Source organism: Camarhynchus parvulus, chromosome 5 (assembly GCF_901933205.1).
Source record: "Camarhynchus parvulus chromosome 5, STF_HiC, whole genome shotgun sequence".
NCBI classification, from domain to species: domain Eukaryota; kingdom Metazoa; phylum Chordata; class Aves; order Passeriformes; family Thraupidae; genus Camarhynchus; species Camarhynchus parvulus.
This window is the reverse complement of record NC_044575.1, coordinates 26,489,643-26,507,547: the sequence shown is the minus strand read 5'-3', so window position 1 is coordinate 26,507,547 and position 17,905 is coordinate 26,489,643. Positions and strand designations below refer to the sequence as shown.

General features: G+C 44.0%; 1 protein-coding gene across 4 annotated transcripts in view; it reads right to left on the bottom strand.

Annotated features, from left to right (window-relative positions):
* Positions 1-8,402, bottom strand: part of DPF3 (double PHD fingers 3) — a 160,138-nt gene extending 151,736 nt beyond the window's left edge. For all 4 annotated transcript variants that reach the window (XM_030948989.1, XM_030948990.1, XM_030948991.1 and 1 more), the window contains exon 1: positions 8,329-8,402. In XM_030948989.1, coding sequence (XP_030804849.1) covers positions 8,329-8,360 — 32 coding nt within the window. In that variant the 5' untranslated portion in view covers positions 8,361-8,402. The remainder of the gene's footprint in view (positions 1-8,328) is intronic.
* Positions 8,403-17,905: the final 9,503 nt, after the last annotated feature.

Genomic DNA, 17,905 nt, shown 5'->3' with positions numbered 1-17,905 from the left:
AGAAAATGGAGAAGAGTTTTCAATGTATTTCCCCCACCAACACTATTTTAGATTAGATTTAGATTAAATCTAACTATAGTTAGATTTCGACCTCAGGAATGCCTGCTTGCTACCAACATAACACCAGTAACCTGACTGAGTTCCCATTCATTGCATCAGCACAGGAGGAGAGAGAAGCAAGAAGCCTTTGGGGCCCCATCCTGCCTGTGGAGGTATTAACATCACTTTCATCCACATGCCATTAGATCACTGAAGGGTAACATCACCAGCATTAACAGAAACATAATTTTTGGAGAAGCAGATCCTAAAAATTAAAAGATCAGTCAGATATGATGAAGCAGTAGAAGCTCCCATCACCAACCCTCACCCATCACATCTCCCATGCCTCTCAATTTGTGCTACCCCAGCTATAAAAGGTACTAATCTCTGAATTAAAATTGTGATCATGATTTAATCCACATTTCACATCAATAGGTATATGTTAATGAACTAAAAATTTTGAGGATAAACAATCCCTAGAAAACACAAAAACCTACAGTCTTCAAAGCAGCTTTTAGCAGTTCAGAAAAAGAAGGCAAAAGCAATCAGGGTAAGTTTGTAGATACAAGTGGGTTCATGATATAATTTCTGATATTGGACACTGGGTAGTGATTTTTCTGAACACTCAGGAGAGCAGCCTCACACACAATGCCCACCAAAGGAGTTTAGCAGTAAAATAGCTTTATGAGCCACTGTTTCCATTATTCCTTATTCAAAATGCACAGGTTTTAAAGTAATCATAAAAATAAAATGTATTTGTCCCCATCATTGACTAAACACAGTCTTTCAGGAAAAAATATTGAGACCAAAATACTTGAGCAGTCACAAATCCATGGATTACTTTCTTTAAAACTGTTCTGGAAATGGAAGTTGAAGGAAATATAGATATGACTTTTCCCTTGAAGAAATAACACTAACTTTGTGTCACCACAATAAGTTTTTTTTTCACAGTGTTCACTGAATAGTGAATTATCTGGGCTATAAGTCCAGCCATTGTGATTTTTCTCCCAACTCTTTGAGTAGTCACATTAGGTTGTAGATCCACAGGAATACTGGAAACTCCAAAGTTCCTAGAAGCAGACCAAAAGCTTCACAAGCCTATGACGCAAAGCACTGAACTGGTGTTCACTTACTCTTCCAAAACTCTTCCAATGAAAAGCACCCAAAACATTTCAAGAGGGAACTTCGTTCCAACAGTCATAATCTATATTCCTGTGGCTCTCATGAAGCCAACTCAAAGCATAAAAGCAGCATAAGCACTGTACTTTGCATTTTGGCAGAAGTAGCATGCCCGCATCTGATCAGATCAAATCAGCCCTGCCAGATGATGCAGTAGGGCAGGCTGAAATTAACCAACTCAGGGCATGGCCTTATTTCACTGCTCTGCACCTGATTTTCTTTGCACTGCCCAACCTATCTAGATTTTTGAGAACTAAAAGGCAGGAAGCATTAAACCATGTGTTGGTAGAAAAGTTAGCACAATATCTTAACAAAGGCTTTGTATATTGTACCACAAGCAGGAATGTGAGCAAAACCAAGGGAGAGAAACTATAAGTTACGTAGAGTTCCTTTCTTTTGCATACTAAAATTTCATATATGTTACTGTTGGAATTTTACATTCATTTATGAAAATGATCAGAAAACAAGTAGAAAGTTATCAGACTAATAGAACTCACAGTTTTGTATGAATGAAGAGATGATTCTCAGGTTGGATCAGTTTTGTCACAACAGGCTGTGACATTGAATCACTTCCAGCCTTTCTCACCAGAAGAACACAGATGTAGTCGGTGTCCCCATCAACACCTGAGCAGGAGACTCTCTCCCAGCTACAGCTCAGTAGGACATGAAATTAATGCATCTGGATTTGGCAAGCACACACTGCTGATCACAGCCACCTAGTGCACACTCATCAGTCCGTCCCCTGCACTTGCTGCTCCACTGGTTCCCTGTGCAGCCTCCCCTCAGACAAGGCTGGAGTGCCAGGAAAACCTTCCATGTGGCTGGATCGTAGCTCTGACCACACCCAGCTCAAGCAGCTAACCTGGAGACTGAGACATGTGCTGCCATACTCCTGCTATTCCCACCCTGCAGAGGATTCTGCTGGGAGCGGGGAATCTACCAGCAGCTGTTGGGACACTGCATTATTCTTTACTGAGACATCTGCTGGGAATCTGTGGTTAAAATATGCTCTGCTGGGAAATAAACCATATATAACAATTTTAGAAAAAAGTTTCATGCTTTGAATAATTTAGGCTATTAAAGATACATAAAGATTTTGAATTTTCGGTATTCAAGCATTCACTTACAATATTTGTGTTACATGTCAGTCAGTTTGGACAGTGAAAACACACTGTGCAGTTTTCTTCTTTCTTTTGAAATAAGAAAGAAGAAAACCACTTTCTGCTTCTCATGCACTCATCCAGCGTATATGGGTTTGTTCCACAAACTGTAGAGAAATTTTTTTTAAAAAGAAGCACTTCCATCTGAAAATTTTTAGTTTCGAGCAAGAAAAGTATTCCTAAGCTATGATTCCTTTTAGATTGTGTTGATGAAATAGCTTTCCCTTTAAGAAACAAACCAGTGCAAAAACTGAGACCTGCACTAAGGAAGTGATTAACACTCCTCGGTCTCTGCATCCTGGGCAAAATTGCCAGGCAAAGGCAGAAGAGCAGCACAGTCCTAATGAAGCCCTCAGAACAGGCCTCAAGCAACTCTGCCTTGGTGCTGCCTGTCTGCACATGGGAGTATGTCACCCCAGACAGGGAAATCTCAGATCAGAGGTTGGTCTCTCCAAGGGAAAAAAACATCAACTCCCAGAACAGATTCATCTCACTCCTACAAGTCCTCAGGGATAAACAATACAGGAATGGTTCTTGCTCAAGGCAACATCACATACAGACAACACAGTGATGAGCCCAGAATAAATACCAAGATTGTAAAATTGATCTACTGAGCAAAGAAATTCAGCTCTGACATGAGAGACAAAGCAGAGTGAGAAAATTCCAGATTCGGCAAATTACAATGCTAAAAGAAGGTTTTTTCACAGCCAGTGGGGACTTTGGAATGCCTCATTTCAGGACAGAAGAGGTACAGCCAACTGTCATAAGCTGTAGAAGACAGACATACAAGATGGACAAAATCTGCTCTTGAGAGCAACCTTCAAATACCATCCTTTCAGTTTTAGGAAAGCAGAGGAGGAAATCAATTTTCATTAGGCTCCACAAAGGATGAGCCACACAACCTTCGCCATGACTCAAACTGACACAGATCCCACTTTGTCCTGCGTATCTGACCTCTGCGTCAAGCATTCCCACTCGGACACTGGGAATTCTATCTAATGGCTACCATGCATCCAGCCCATTGGACAAGTGCTTACCTTGAAATGATAACACCCTCCAAAAAAATCATACCTTTAGGCCTCTGTAGCACAACCCAGATAGTTCAATATTGCTTTCACACACCAGAAATAATATGTTTTAAAAACTTTTTCTTCAGTGACAATTTTGAGATACAACCTCCATCCATCCACACATCTAGACAGACTGCGAAAGACTGAAAGACCAACAAAACAAAATTACAAAAGCACTGCAACAACTAATCATGCATAAGTGACTGGTGGAATCAGACATAACATTGTAACAAGCAACATGCCATTTATCAGAGTCTCTCATTTTCAAAACCAGTGTATCCTCAGGTCTTCTTAACTTTCCTTTTCTGCCTTCCAATGACTTTGGTTTTATGCTTATATTTCGTCGTGTAAACACAGTAACATTCATCCCATTTTCTCTGAAAGCTGCTGCTGAGATATTAAAAAATATGGTTTTCATGTGGACAACAGTTTTGATTTGAAGTATGTCACATTAGGGCTCATTTATGTTTTTAAGTAACATCAGAGTCACACTGGAATTGCTGTAGAGATTTTGGTTCGTGGTTTAATGTGCCAAAAAAACCCTGTTCTGTCAAGCAGAAGAAAATTCCCTTTTACAAGGCCACATTAAAATCACCTCCACATCACTTGTAAACACTGAACTGGCAACCTGTCTGTCCATTTTAAAGCTTCCACCTGCTGAAAGCAGCACTGCACATTACACTTTCACTTTAATATTAAAAATCAGCAACCAGATGGTTATGCAACAATGTCTAAAAAAAAAAAAAATAAATTAGTCTTCATCAGCACTTAATCAGGACATAGGGCTGTTTCAGGGATGTGTAATGGAATACAGGACCTTCCAGTTAAGAGTCCCCAGCCTGAGTTCAAGCCAGAGTAATCACTAATGAAATACTCTTGCCATACAAGACCCCAAGACCCACACTGGTCTCTTGCCAATGTGAAACAGGGATGCAAACACAAACCACTTCTTCACAGGTGTCTCATGACAGGAATTCATCATCACAAGGAAGGTCATTTGGCAGCCCAAAGGTCGGAGTTGGCTGTCAAGGCAATTTTATCTGAGAAGGTACGGCAATTGAAACCCAACTGCTGCTGTGTGTTTGCAGTGGGAATGCAGAGACAGAACAGGCCTGGTAGATCAGCTCTATGCTGTAGATCCAGCACTGTGCACACAAATCTGTGATGATCTGCTCCCCAAACACCTGGCAGAGAAGAAGTGATCCCAAGTCCATCAGTTATCCAACAATGCAGTCAGCACGGAAGTGAGCTTGCCTAGCAGCTGAGCCTGAGTTAGCTTCTTTCGTCCCAGAGGCCGCCCTGAGCAAAAGGGAGAGCGCTGGCACTGCCAAACTCGTGGGAGGCAGCAGCCCTCTGGTGAGGGCTATACGGCATGGGGGATCGCACATGCTGAAATGGCAACAACCTAACCTATGTTCCACGTAGTGTGTTTAACCTGAAATAAAAGTCATTTGTGGGAGTAAAGACAGAGAAGGGGTGGGAGGAAACCAGCTCTGCTTCTAGACAAGACTGTGTAAATTACAAGGTCTTAATTACATTAAGTGCATTATGGTACCATATGCACATCACTAATAAGGCAGAGATGGAGGAAATGGGACTAAATGCTAAAACTGGAAGTTGAATGCCTGCATTCTAGACTTCATCTTTTAGAGAGACTCTGAATCACTTTGTCCTAGTTTAGCCATCCATAAAACAAAGGCAATAATCCTTTCTTCACAGGGGCGTTGAGAGGTTTAATTAATTAATGTTTACAAAGTCCACTGAGATTTCTGACTGACATTTGAAGTAATTCAGAAGACTTTCTAAATGCATTTGTTTCTTTTACTGCACCACTCAAATGTCTTCATATTAAAATATCCAAAGGAGAAGAAGATGGAAACAAAAAATATGGAGATACACACACTAACTAGTGGGGGAAAAAATCAGCAACAACAACTTCAGCACTTCAAATCCACTTCTGCCCCATCAAAACTGTCAGAATACTGCTATTTCTACAGATAAAGAAGCATGTGCTTGTCCCAACACCTGCTACCTTTACCTTGCAGATCTGCTAAGCTTAGATCTCAGATGTTTTTGTCTATAGCACCATGTTGGTAAACAACAAGCTAATATATGGCAGAAATAACAGACAGTCATGTCAGGTTGAATGGTTCACCAGAGAAAGAGAAGGGGAGGAAAGCAAAGGGAAGAAAGCACCAAAAGAGAACCAGAAAGTGACAGAGAAAGAGGCAAGTTGGGTAGGGAGAAACCAATCATTAATAAGGGACTCCACTCACTGAGCTGTTCTATGAAATGCATTCCCACAGATGCTCAGGTACTGGAATACCTTATTTAGAGAGACTAGTCTAGCATGAACAAGGCCACATGTGTGTCCAAGTGCCAGAGACAAACTGTATATTGGACACTCTTAAACGCACAAGCACACACAAGGAGCTGCTTGATACCTGAGCCCGGATTTCTCAGTCCCTACATTGTCCCCCATTTCGGAGCAAAACCTTTGTGTGGCCGGTTTCTGTAGGGGGCGTTTGTGGGTTCTGAGATACAATCAAAACGCAGACAGAGGAAATGCAAATGTCATTCAGCTCCCGTTCATTGTCAGGAAGGACACATGAGGATAAAACACTGTGCACTGCATCTCTCCCCTATTATGTGTCCTACTGCTTTTGTCCTAATTTATCCCATGCATAATTTATTTACGTGTGTATTGTTTCCTGATCAGCAACTTTAAAGAATAAGTGAAAATTATAAAATGTTTTATTAAACAAGTTGTCAATAAAATTACAGATGGTGTCAGACAGCCAGTACCAATTCTGCTTCCTCCACACAGCCTTAGTACTTTAAAAGGCACACAGAGAAAAACGAAACCAGCACTTGATGTCTATTGTTTCCTCCTCTCACACCCCCCAGGGGCGAGGGGAGGAGAAGGGAGCTAATTATAAATGGCCTCATCCTGTCCTCCCCGACTTTAGCAGCAGCGGGATCGGGCCCCGATTCATTTCGGCACAAGCAGCCCTTCGGCAGGATCCACCGCGGCTGCCGGGAGCCTCACGGTGCCACGAAGTGCGAGGCGAGGCGGCAAGGTCCCGTCCGCCGGCGGGGCGGGGGTCGTGGCCGCTCCTGGGAGCTCCCCGCCTTCCCCGCGCAGTCCCCAGAGGCCACCGAGCCCGGGCTTCCCCGCTGCCGGCAGCAGCCGCGAACGGCGCACACACGGCGGGGCTCCGTGCCCAGGTGCAAAGCCGGGCGGTGCGGCCCCGGGTGCGCTGCCGGCGCCCGGGCAGCGCCCGGCGGCCGGGAGGGGCATGGGGAGAAATCGCTGTCGCCTGCACAAGCGTCAAACCTGCCGTAGAACGGGGGGGGAACGCTGCCTGTGCCGCGCGGTTTTCAGAGCGCGTTCAGTCAGTCCCTCGGCACCCGCCCATGAGGACGCTCGGACTTCTCTGATTAACCCCCTGCAACTGCGCTCCCCTCTCCCCGCGGGTTTTTATATCCGAGAGGGCGAGTAAATGAAAGCAAAGGTTTTTCTGCCAGGACGGAGCAGGAGAGCTGATAAACATGTCAGCACCCCTTCCCAGCTCGAGGTTTTCCTTTCGCTCCGGATCGGAGAGAGACAGCGGCAGAAATCCCAGGAAAAACCCTCAGGTGTTTTTCCAACTAAAGCCGGAGAGACTCGAGTCAGGAAAAAAAAAAGAAAAAAAAAAAAAAAAAAAAAAAAAAAAAAGCCCTCGCAGCCCTAATTTCATCTCACAAAACTCAAAGGTATAAAAACACCCACTCAGCGCAGCCAGAAAGTGCAAGCGAAGCGTCACCGCCAGGTACTCTGCTTCCCTGCTTTACTAGCAAGAGCGCTGCCCCCGTTAGGAGGGAAGTCGTTTGGAAAAGGTTAAGATAGCTCCGCTCCCCACATACGGTGCCAAATCCCACTCTCCCTAATGCCTTCGGGGATTAGCGGCGTGCGCTGCAGACCACAAGGAAAATAAAGGACGCGATCCAGACGACTACAACCGGCCCCCGCGGTGCCCCTCAGAAATCAGCCTTATTTCCAGATCGGGAGCCCCGGAATACCTCCGCAGCACAAGTACCTACCCCCTCCCTCTCTCAAACCGGGGTCAGACCCCGTCCGTACCGCCCTCGGCGGTTTGTGCCGGCTCCCAAGACGGAAACACAATCAACTCTCTTCGCCACTTTGAAAAGCGAAAGCCTGTAATATGCAAAACAGATCTCCGGACTTCCTGCCCAAAATCAGCGACCGGCAGTCCCGAGTCATTCATTTCACCCAAGTCTGTCTTCCCTGCCTCGCCTCCTCGCTCCCTCTCCTGCACGAGCGCCGAGGCGCACCGGCAGAGCTCCCGCCGCCCCGCTTTCCGACCGCCCAGCCGAGAAGCGAGGGGGGTTGCTTCGTCAAGACATCCCAACTCCCCAAAGATTTGCGGAGGCAACTCGGAGCCGCGGTGGGAGCGCGGAGGCACCGCGCACCGAGCGCCCCCGCGGGCCGGTCCGTGCCCCGCCGAGCGCGGTGGCGGGGCCAGCCCGCCGGGGCAGCGGGGGCAGGACGCTGTCAAGTGCGCGCACCCCCGCGGGACGCGGCCGCCGCCGACCCCACGCCGAGCGCCGGGAGTGCCGGGCGCGCTCCCCGCCGCCGCCCCCCGCCCCGCGCCCGGGCGCCAATTATCCCAACAATTTTTTCCTCGTTAATTTCGGCGCGAGCCGCGGGGATGTGTTGCACAAAAAACGAGCGAGTCGCTGGGGCAGAAAGGAGGGCGGGAGGAGGGACCCGCCGAGAGGTTGCCGGCACCCGGCTCCGGCTGGCAGCCGGCGCCGGAAAGGCGCCTTTTTTCATATTTAAACCACGCGGAATATGTACATTTTTGATTCCTACTTACGCTTTCAGGGGGTTGTGAATGACAGTCGCCATTTTGCTACAATGTAACAGAATATTGTGTCTCGGAGTTCTAAAGGTTCGCTCAGGGGAAGCGGCCAGCCAATGGCAGCAAGGCATACCGGCCCGCCGGCCAATGGCGCGGCGGGGGCGGGGCCGGGGCGCTGCTAGTTATTAGGGGAGCTGTCAAAGCCCAGAGGTCACTCCCTCTCCCTGGAACTGGCGGCGAGCAGGTCTTAAAGGGGCAGCGCCGCCGCCGGGGCCGCCGCCGCGCCGAGGGGCACCCCGGGCTCCAGCGCGGCACTTCCCCGCCGCGCTCCGGCCCCAGCTCGAACGCGCCGCGCCGGGAGGGGGGAAGCCGGGCTCGCTCCTCGTCCCCTCGCACCGCCGCCGCTGCCCCCTGTTTCCCAGGCTGCTTGCCCCGCCGAGGGAACGAGCCCGCGCCGCCCGCTCACTCCCCACGCCGCCCGGCAGCGTCCCTCCCGCACCGCTTCCCTTTCTGCACAGCCGCGCTCCCCGCCAGGTCTCCGTGAGCCGCCGGTTCTGGCAGCGGCTTCAGGGCAGCGCCGCTCCCCCTCCCCCAGGAATTTCCCTCTGCCTGTCAGTCATCCCGGCCCGCAGCCCCTGCGCCCTTACATAACGCTCGGCAGCCGGACCGCCCGCCCGGCCCTGCACAGCCCCGCTCCTCTCCCACAGAGCAACTTCTGGCGCGCCGGGAGCCGGGCCCCCGCTTCCGTCCGGCACAGGGAGCCGCGGGGGGAAGAGCCCTGAGCCGCGTTTCACCGGACATGCAGCCCTGCGATGAGACAGAAGGCGGAGGCTGGACCCCGGAGCGCGGCAGGGAACAGCAGGCAGAGCCCATTCCTGGGGAGGCAGCGAACCCCAGGAAGCCTGGGTTTACCTGCAACTAATTAAAGGAACTTGCCAATGAATTATGGAGCATGACCCAAGTGATTTAAGAGGTGTCAATCCTGATCTCACTCTCAGATCCTGATCTCACTCTCAGAAGTAAACTCACTGAAGTTTACGAAATTGCTCCAGTGTAAATTAGGTGCCAACAAGAGCAGAATCAAACAAAGGTTTTTACTTATCTGATAGTAATGTCAGCTTTGTCATCTCATACTTTTCTCCCACTCTCAAAGGTCTCGTCTCTCTTCAGGCATCCTCTATCCTTCTAAAAACCACAAACAAGCACTACCAAAACCAAGCCTGCATCCCCATTTTTTGCATCTATACATCCAGAAGAAACTCAACTAAAGACAATTAAAACACACTACTGTCAGAGCAGTAAAAGTGAGGAAACTAGAAAAACATTTTCATTCACAACTTACTGAATAACAGAATGGAAGTACTGATGTTTGTGAGATGGTATCAGAAGTTGAAATAGCAGTCTTCCTGGGCTGAACTTGAAAAAGCGAAGACAATCAAAATCTCTCTTGCTCCTCAACTACTTTACAAAATAAAACTTCCCAATACTGGGGCAAGAGAGAAAAGGAAGATGAATGGAGAAGAGTATAATTGTTACTCACAGTGAGGACAGGTAAACAAGTGTAATGCACCAGTTTTCCGTTCATTAAGGATTCATCAGAAGTTTGCAAAAAGTTAAAATTTAGAATCTGTCTAGGGTCCCTCTTTCCAAAACTTTGCCTATTCCAGCTACTAGGTCAACTCCAGCTACTAGATACTGTGCCAGGCATATATCCCTGGAGGGAAGCATCTCTGCCATCAAAGCAATCTAAACCATTTGGTTACAGGCACTGCTTAGGAGAAATAAGCTTTCTGTTAGCTGGAGAGTTGCCAAGATGCTGAGATCTATCCCAAAACAGTTCTGGGAAGTAATCTTTATGAACATTTCCATTATCATATTACATTATATTATTTAATATCATAGCGGTCCAGGTGATATTGAATGCAACTTCAGACCTCCCTGCTCAGTACTCTCACTGCTCACAGGAAAAGCTAACCACAAACTGCCGACTTGTCACAAGCACACAGTTGATGTGTGCGCTGCAAAGAAACAAACGGCATAGCATGCACCTGAACTGGTGACCACGGACTAGCAACCTACACCCCATCTCACTACTGTGAGGATTTCTGGTTCAACTTTTCTTGTTGCTGTGATATTCCCTTAATGGCAAACACTCGAGTACTTACTGTAGGATGGGCAATATTCACTTGTGGGATAATGATTTTGCTTCACACATAAGAAAAAAATAGCCTAGGACTGTATCACACTGCAGAACAGGAGATAGATTTGTGTTACTAAGAGAAGGTACCAAAATCTGGCCAAGCTCTAGAAAGCCCTGAGATTTTCTAATGCAAACCGGTGACATTTTCAGATAATTAAGAAACCCTGTTTGAGGTCATGTTTAGAGGTTTAATGAGCCCCTCTGGTCCTGTTTTGTTGGATATATAGGCCCATTCCTGCTCTGCAGGCAAAGAGCTCTTGGCGCAGCTTGGCACGGAGCGTATTGCAAAAACGGGATGAAGCCACACATGCTTCCCTGGCTGCTCCTGTTACTCAGACGTTGGGCCTTTATCAGCTACCAGCAAAAGCAACAAACAGTGAGAAAAGGCACAGATGACCTTGGATTGCTGATAGCCCTTTTCCCAGGCAGACCCCACATCCCTGGCTAGGAGAACCAGTCAGCAGCACTGCCTTGCTCAAAGGAATCTCCAGGACACCCAAGGACAGAGCTGCCATATCAGAGCAGTGGGAAGTCTCACCTGCAGTAACGAAGACATCAGGCTTTGCTCACACGTCCATATAATTCATCCACAGTGTTGTTCATGTAGAATCCCACAACAGTTAGATTACCATTTCAGCTGAAAGAAAAGGCACAGAGCACTGACTGGCATTTTGCTTGTAATGAACTACAGAACTCATTTACACGTTCACTATTTGCAAGCAGTGGGAACATCACAAACCTGTATAATAAAAATTTCATGCCGCACCATAGTTATCTCCATTTTCACATATACACCAGTTCATTGTTGGTAGATCATTTTTTACTTAAATTTTAGATATTTTTTTCTGATTTTAGTGTACCATAAGTCACTAATCAGTAATGTTACTATTGTTTTACATGCTGAAGGACCAACAAAGCTGAAACACAATCAGTTACATATACACTAAATCACAACTTCAGGATTAGCTACTGTTCGTTTTATTCACACTCACCTGAAACATAGCAAGGAGGCTGCAAGAAAGTATAAATAATTTAAAAGTATATGGCATAAAAAAACCTTAGGTGGGCATATTCTTAGCAAGAGCTTGCCAAATGTTTGGACAGCCAGCACATAAACTTTGAAAATAGAAGGTGAGTTTGGACACAAATCTATTGGGGTAACATCTATAGCATTAACACAAGGCCTAAGTATGCTGCATCTATAGGGCCAGAGAGAGCAGGGCTTTAGAACAGAGTCTACCTCACCTCCAGCCCCTCATACAGAACTGCAGCTTGTCCCTACTCAAGAAGAAGAAACACAGTGTCATATCTTCTCAGTGTATTGGGAAGTGTCATGTCTCATGGATCACAATGCTGCTCTCCTGCTCCACCTCTGTTTCAAACATTTTTACTATTTATGTAACATAAGCACATTGATACTTTTTGTGAGGTCTCATTAATATTCCTGTGAAAAGCCCTGAAAAGCCTTATTTTAGCTGACAAAATTTCAAACTGTGAAAGAGTTTTTACCTTGTATTTATTATCTTCTGTTTTCCTTTTTATCTTATTAAGTTTCAATGTAGAGTTGCTGTTTTCTGGAGGGAAGGAAAGTTAGGTTCTTATCATACATTCCCCAACTCTTACGAATTAGAAAGTGAAACAAACTAGACATCCACATTAAAAGCCACAAATCTAATTTTGCTGTGGAGGGAAACAAAAAACAGAGGTGAAAAATAAGTGGTTTCTGGTACATGAGCAACTGTTTAATATTCTCAGGTATTTCCAGTGATTTATAATTTTCTTTTCTTAATATATATTAATATTCAAAGCAGCAGTCATATAGGTCTAAATAAGACAGTGTGCTGTAATGTAGCTTGTTACAGCAAAACAGGGCCCCACATTCACAGATATCCTGCAAGAGATTTGAAGCCTTCACCCCTTTTTGTTTATTAAAGCTGTGCAGGCATCTCTTATACACTGTTTCTTGTCAGCCCTCCTCCTCCCTTTCTTTGATCTTCACCAATAGTTGCTTAGCTGAAAGAGGAGGAAAAGATATCAGAGTGTCAGTGTTACAGACTCAACACCAGCCTTCTACAGGCACATCCCCCAAAAAATTTACATAGTCAGCATAGCGAAGATAACTATGGAGCTAGACAGTGTAAAAATTAGCACCAATAATTAATTCTTCACAACTTTGGGAATTGTATCCATGAAAGAGACCTCAAACTTTTAGCCTTTTTTTTTAAAGCTAAATTTCCCCTCTAAACCTATAGCAATAACTCTTGGATATCTTTAGTGCATCTTGATTTCAGGCCTGATTCTGTTACCCAATTTTCTTTATTGTATGCACCGTTCAGTTTTTTATCAAGTACCCCTGAATTACTTGTATGCTGATGTCTGGACCCAAATACTTTATTTTTTATTGGGATGTTCCAATAAAATACATTTTAACACTAAAGAGGAGTCTCTATTAGTAAGACATACATGGAGGCCTCAATCTGAAGCTTTCAAAAATTTGGGGAGACAGAAGTTATATAAGTTCCCAGAGCCTGGCTCAAGTCTGTCCCCAGTTTAATAAACTGCTGAAAATCTATTTAGTGTGGCTGCCAGAAGATTCTTTGTCATGCATTGTTTTTAAATTTCCCCAACAACAGAAAAAAATGTTATGAACAAGCTGCCTCAAAAGGAGAGTATGAGTCTTTCTGGTAGCCACTGCAAACCCACAGTAATAGTAGGAAAAGGAACCTAATAAAACAGACACATCCTCTGAAGAACACACATCCAGCAACTATGGTTGCCCTCTCCTCGAGGGGAGTAGTTTGTAAAATTTAGATGGGACAAAACTGAATTCCTATCAAGAAGCATATGATAGAAAGCACCTAAGAACAACTTGTCAAAGTTTATTATGAAATTCCAACAGAGACACAGGTCTGTCTGCCTTATTTCTTGAGAAACTAGTTGGGAAAAAAATAAAAAATAAAAGGAAAAAATAATAAAGGAAAATAAAAGAATAAAGAAAAAAAGAAGAATAAATTAAAAATTAAAGAATAAAGAAAAGTTGAACAATTTGTGAGCAATTTTCACTCTTTCCTTCATTAAAGGTATGAAAAAATGTTTTTACATTACATCCATCAATGGGATACAGAGGTGGTGCCTTGATGCATCTGAAAGAATGCTGTCTCCACCCTCTTATTCCCAGAGCAAAGATGAAAGGGAGTTTTGAAGGTGTCTTAAACCTTGGAGGGAGCAGGTGGTATAGATCAGGGAACAATCAATAGATGATCTGACCCTCCCTAGAAAAGTTTCTCATTGCTACTCTGAATAGAGTTCAGGGGTACTGTCTACCTATGGTTTTAACCACCTTTAAACAAAAACTGCAAATGTCGTCCCAAAGGTGGTACAACATGACTTCCTCTTGCCCATGATGAGAAAATGGAATGTAATACCTTGCTAATCAATTTTATCTCTTATAAGCCCAGTGCACACAATATAATTATGAGTCTAAGACAGGTTTAACATTTGGATTGAGCATAATGAGCAGCACCCTACCTGAGAAAATTAACAGCTGAGAAAAACAAACTGCCACACTCATCTAAAGAAAGTGCTAACTTTGAATCTGCTGCTGATTTGAACTGCTTCACCTTTCCTTCCTTACTGATGACACCGCCTCAAAGAAAGGAATGAGTATTTTGCTGTGGCTATTTGTTTAATCCACTATGATGTTTTTTTTTAATAGAATAGGCAGAAGTGAGCTGTCCAGACACAGCTCAAATGTAATGACTGCAATTGTTTTCTTTCAGTATTCAAGCTTTCTTGTTTACAGAGTGCATTTTGGTCTTTGGAACAAACACTATAAGTAGGCTGCCTTTGTAGCACATGCAGGAGTTATACAGTTAACAACAAAACCAGTCTTTTTAACTACACTGAAAATTAGATTCAGCATGAAAATATCTCACCTGCTAATATTTTTTTAGTTCAATATTATTTGTGAAATTATTTGTGAAATTATTTTCTTCAATTTCAAGAACTTTTTAAAATAACTTTAATAACCCCTTCAATGGTTTCACCCCCTCTTCCATATAAATACAAAAAATTATAGCATTGCATTCTTTATTTTTTTTTCTTTCCTTGTATTTTGTTCCATTATTTCCAAAACAATCTGTAACTTAAAATATTTTTCACCTTGTAAACATTTAAAGTCAGAAAAATAAAATCTCATGTTTTAAAATAAGAAAAATAAAATCTGATGGGTGGTTGCACTGGAAAGAAAAACATCCACATAAACAGCAGTTTAGAATTAGTGAGAGGGTAAGAAGTCACTAGCTCATTTTATTGCATTGATTGGCCAAAAAACAGAGGAAAATGGTAGGAAGGGGGAAATAATATTATTTTAGCTATGTCTTAAATCCTGCTAAACAGAAACACCTTCAAAAGTGTCACAAAACTGTTCTTCCATTTCCCATCCAACTTTACCTTGGTAGAGGGGAGAAACAGCAGAAAGTTGTGGACTGACCTGCCTAAAATACCAGTTTAGGTCAACTTTAAAAGTTGATGACTGCAAATTTCAATGAACAAATGCAGTACTGGCATAACATAAAATTATCCTGGGAACCCATCAGTCAATTCATCCAGTCAATGTCACAATTAAGCCAGCCCTGATTTACTTGCTTCCAAGTCTCCCCACCTGGAGCCTGTGGAAATAATCTGATATAAACTTCCCCAAGCCAAACATGGTCTCAGATCAGAATTCAGAATAATTTTGCTGATACTTTTTAACTGAGATAACCATATTGGTAACGTCCTTTACATAAAACCAGCACTGCCACAGGCAATGTGTTATTTGTTGGGTGTTTTTGTTTACTCTTGTTTTTTTAAGCAAAGGTAGATCAGCTTTGCTGTCAGGACACCCCATTCAAATGCAGTAGCCACATCTGCAACAGGAAGCTCTGCCGCACAAGTCTTGCTCCAGCCACTCTCCTCACACATCCAAACCCTTGTGTCAAGTCTTCTATTTGCTCAGGCTTTTGCTAGAGTTGACAGGCCTTTGCTGACACTGGGACTCTGTGCTGCCTCAGCAGAAAGCACCTAAGAAGAACTTGTCAAAGTTTATTATGAAATCCCAAGTGACATAAAAGGCTGATGGGATACTGCTTGATACAAGGCCCAGACTTTTGCCCCCACTGATGATGCTTTTAGGCTATTTGTAAGACTATCCTGTGGAATCCGTGTGCCATTCCAAGAAGGACTCCTAGTACAGGATTTACCAGGCATCTATATAGACATAGGGACAGATTCTCATCTTTCATGTGTATTATTGATATGGGCCAGTTTCCAGTGCGCCCAGATAGGCTATAGAGGCTCCAACCTCCTACCCAGTATGCACATGAACCACACACTCTTTCCTTCACAGTGCTACAAGCAGCACTCACAGATACATATTTAACCCATCTTCAGATCCCAGGCTGACAGGACAGGAAGGATTCCTACCCAAGAGCTGAGAGTGGAATACAAATCTGAACACAACATCATCACATAAAACTCCATCAGGCCAACTGTGCCACATATAGAAAATTCAAGTTCCCTGCTTTGCTATTCCTTCCAGTGCCTGCTTGTGATGGGGCTTTTCTTGTTGGTTTTAAAGGTCAACAGCCAGCTAGGAGCATGCCAGCCTGTACATTTGAGAAAAGAAGGCACAAGCATCTTCAGCATCAGAAAAAAAAAAACCCCAAAGAAACCTGTGAAAGAAAACCTTACAGCACTTAGAATATTTTCACACCTGACATGCCCAGGAATAATCAAGCATTACAGTCTTCAAACTGGGCAAAACTTTGTAAAGCTGTGTGTAAGATCAGTCACCTACTAAGAACATCATCTTATATATGTTGAATTCTGCACTCCCTTGCAAAACCCCAAGGGTTTGCTTATCTCACACGTAGCAGAATGTTTCCTCTCATCTGGTGTCTATGGCTAAAGTCCTTATGCAATAGTATTTAAAAGCACTAGAACAAGTCTGATAGAATAAAAGCACCTACAAAGAATACTACAGTTGCTGCTGCAAGGGCCCAGCTTGCAGAAAGTAGAACAGCTTACCAAATTATTATCTTAGGGAGGATTCTCCCTGCTTGGCTCCTGCAAGCATCAGCATCTCACTATAAAATGCAAGCAGTAGGAATTCAGCCTTCAGGAACCCTGTGCAACCAACGGCCACAAAATAAAGCCTTATGATTGATTACCCAGGTTATGACACTTCAGAAATGGTATAGCAAGCATAACTGACCTGCAATCTTTTCCACTCCCCTTTGGTGCTGCAACAGCTTCTTATTCTTTCCAAGCCATTGGCTAGTTCTTCTCCAAGTTCTTTTTATTAAAACCTTTTATCTCCCCACACAGTAACAATTTCTCTTAGCAATCATGACCATCCACTCTCATCACTCTTCTAGACAGAGGCATTGGCCAAATCCACTTTGGGAGAAGGGGAAGGATTCCACAGTCTGAGTTGTACCTGCATTTGTTATGGGAGAGGTGCTTATTGCTTAAGATCACTCTCATAATCAGACAAGCAATGGTTTCTCTTACTCTATATATACAATTGGAATAACTCACTAGCCAACACTTTTCCCAGCTAAATGCATGCCAACCTCCTGAAATGAATTCAAACTTCTGGAGCATGGAGGCTACACAACAAGGGTCAGTATGCAAAGCCTAGTGCCAGAGATATGCAGCTGTTTCCCTCACTCACGCTCCCTCCTGATTATTGAACATAAGAATCCCAGTTGTATTCTAGATACAAATGCAAGCATGTTATATTCCAAAGCTGGGAGCTTTTCCAAACTGGAGTGCTAGGGACATCCAAGTTTAGCCTACTTGTCAGCATAGCACCCATCATGCTGGAACCATAGGCATTCATTTCAAAGCCACTGTATATTTAATTTTTTCTCCCCCACCCTAAGAGATACTCTAACCCACCAGCAAAGCTCTGTTTTCTGTCAAATTCTTACAAAAATATCCTAAAACATCTGCTTAAAGGCTTGTGGAAGCTCTACAACATTTTCAAAAATCATATCAAGAAAAGTAGACCCTGGTTCAGCAAAACACCAAGACATTTGTGTATACATAATCATTGATACTATTCATTTGCTAGAGGTGAGCAATACTACTAAATACCTTGTGGAAACAAGCTTGGGAAGAGAAGTCACACAGGTATCAGACAGGACTGGAAAATAATTAGGAAGCAATGGTTGCTGAGATTCAGATATTACAAATAAATGATCTAGATTTAGAGGATTGCATGACTAATGCCAAGTCACTAAGTCTAAAAGCCCATAACAATAGGACACCTTGGAAAAGCAGAGTGGAGTATTTTAGAGTGCTGCAACATAGCTGTATAAGCCTCAACTCACATAGCCTAAATTC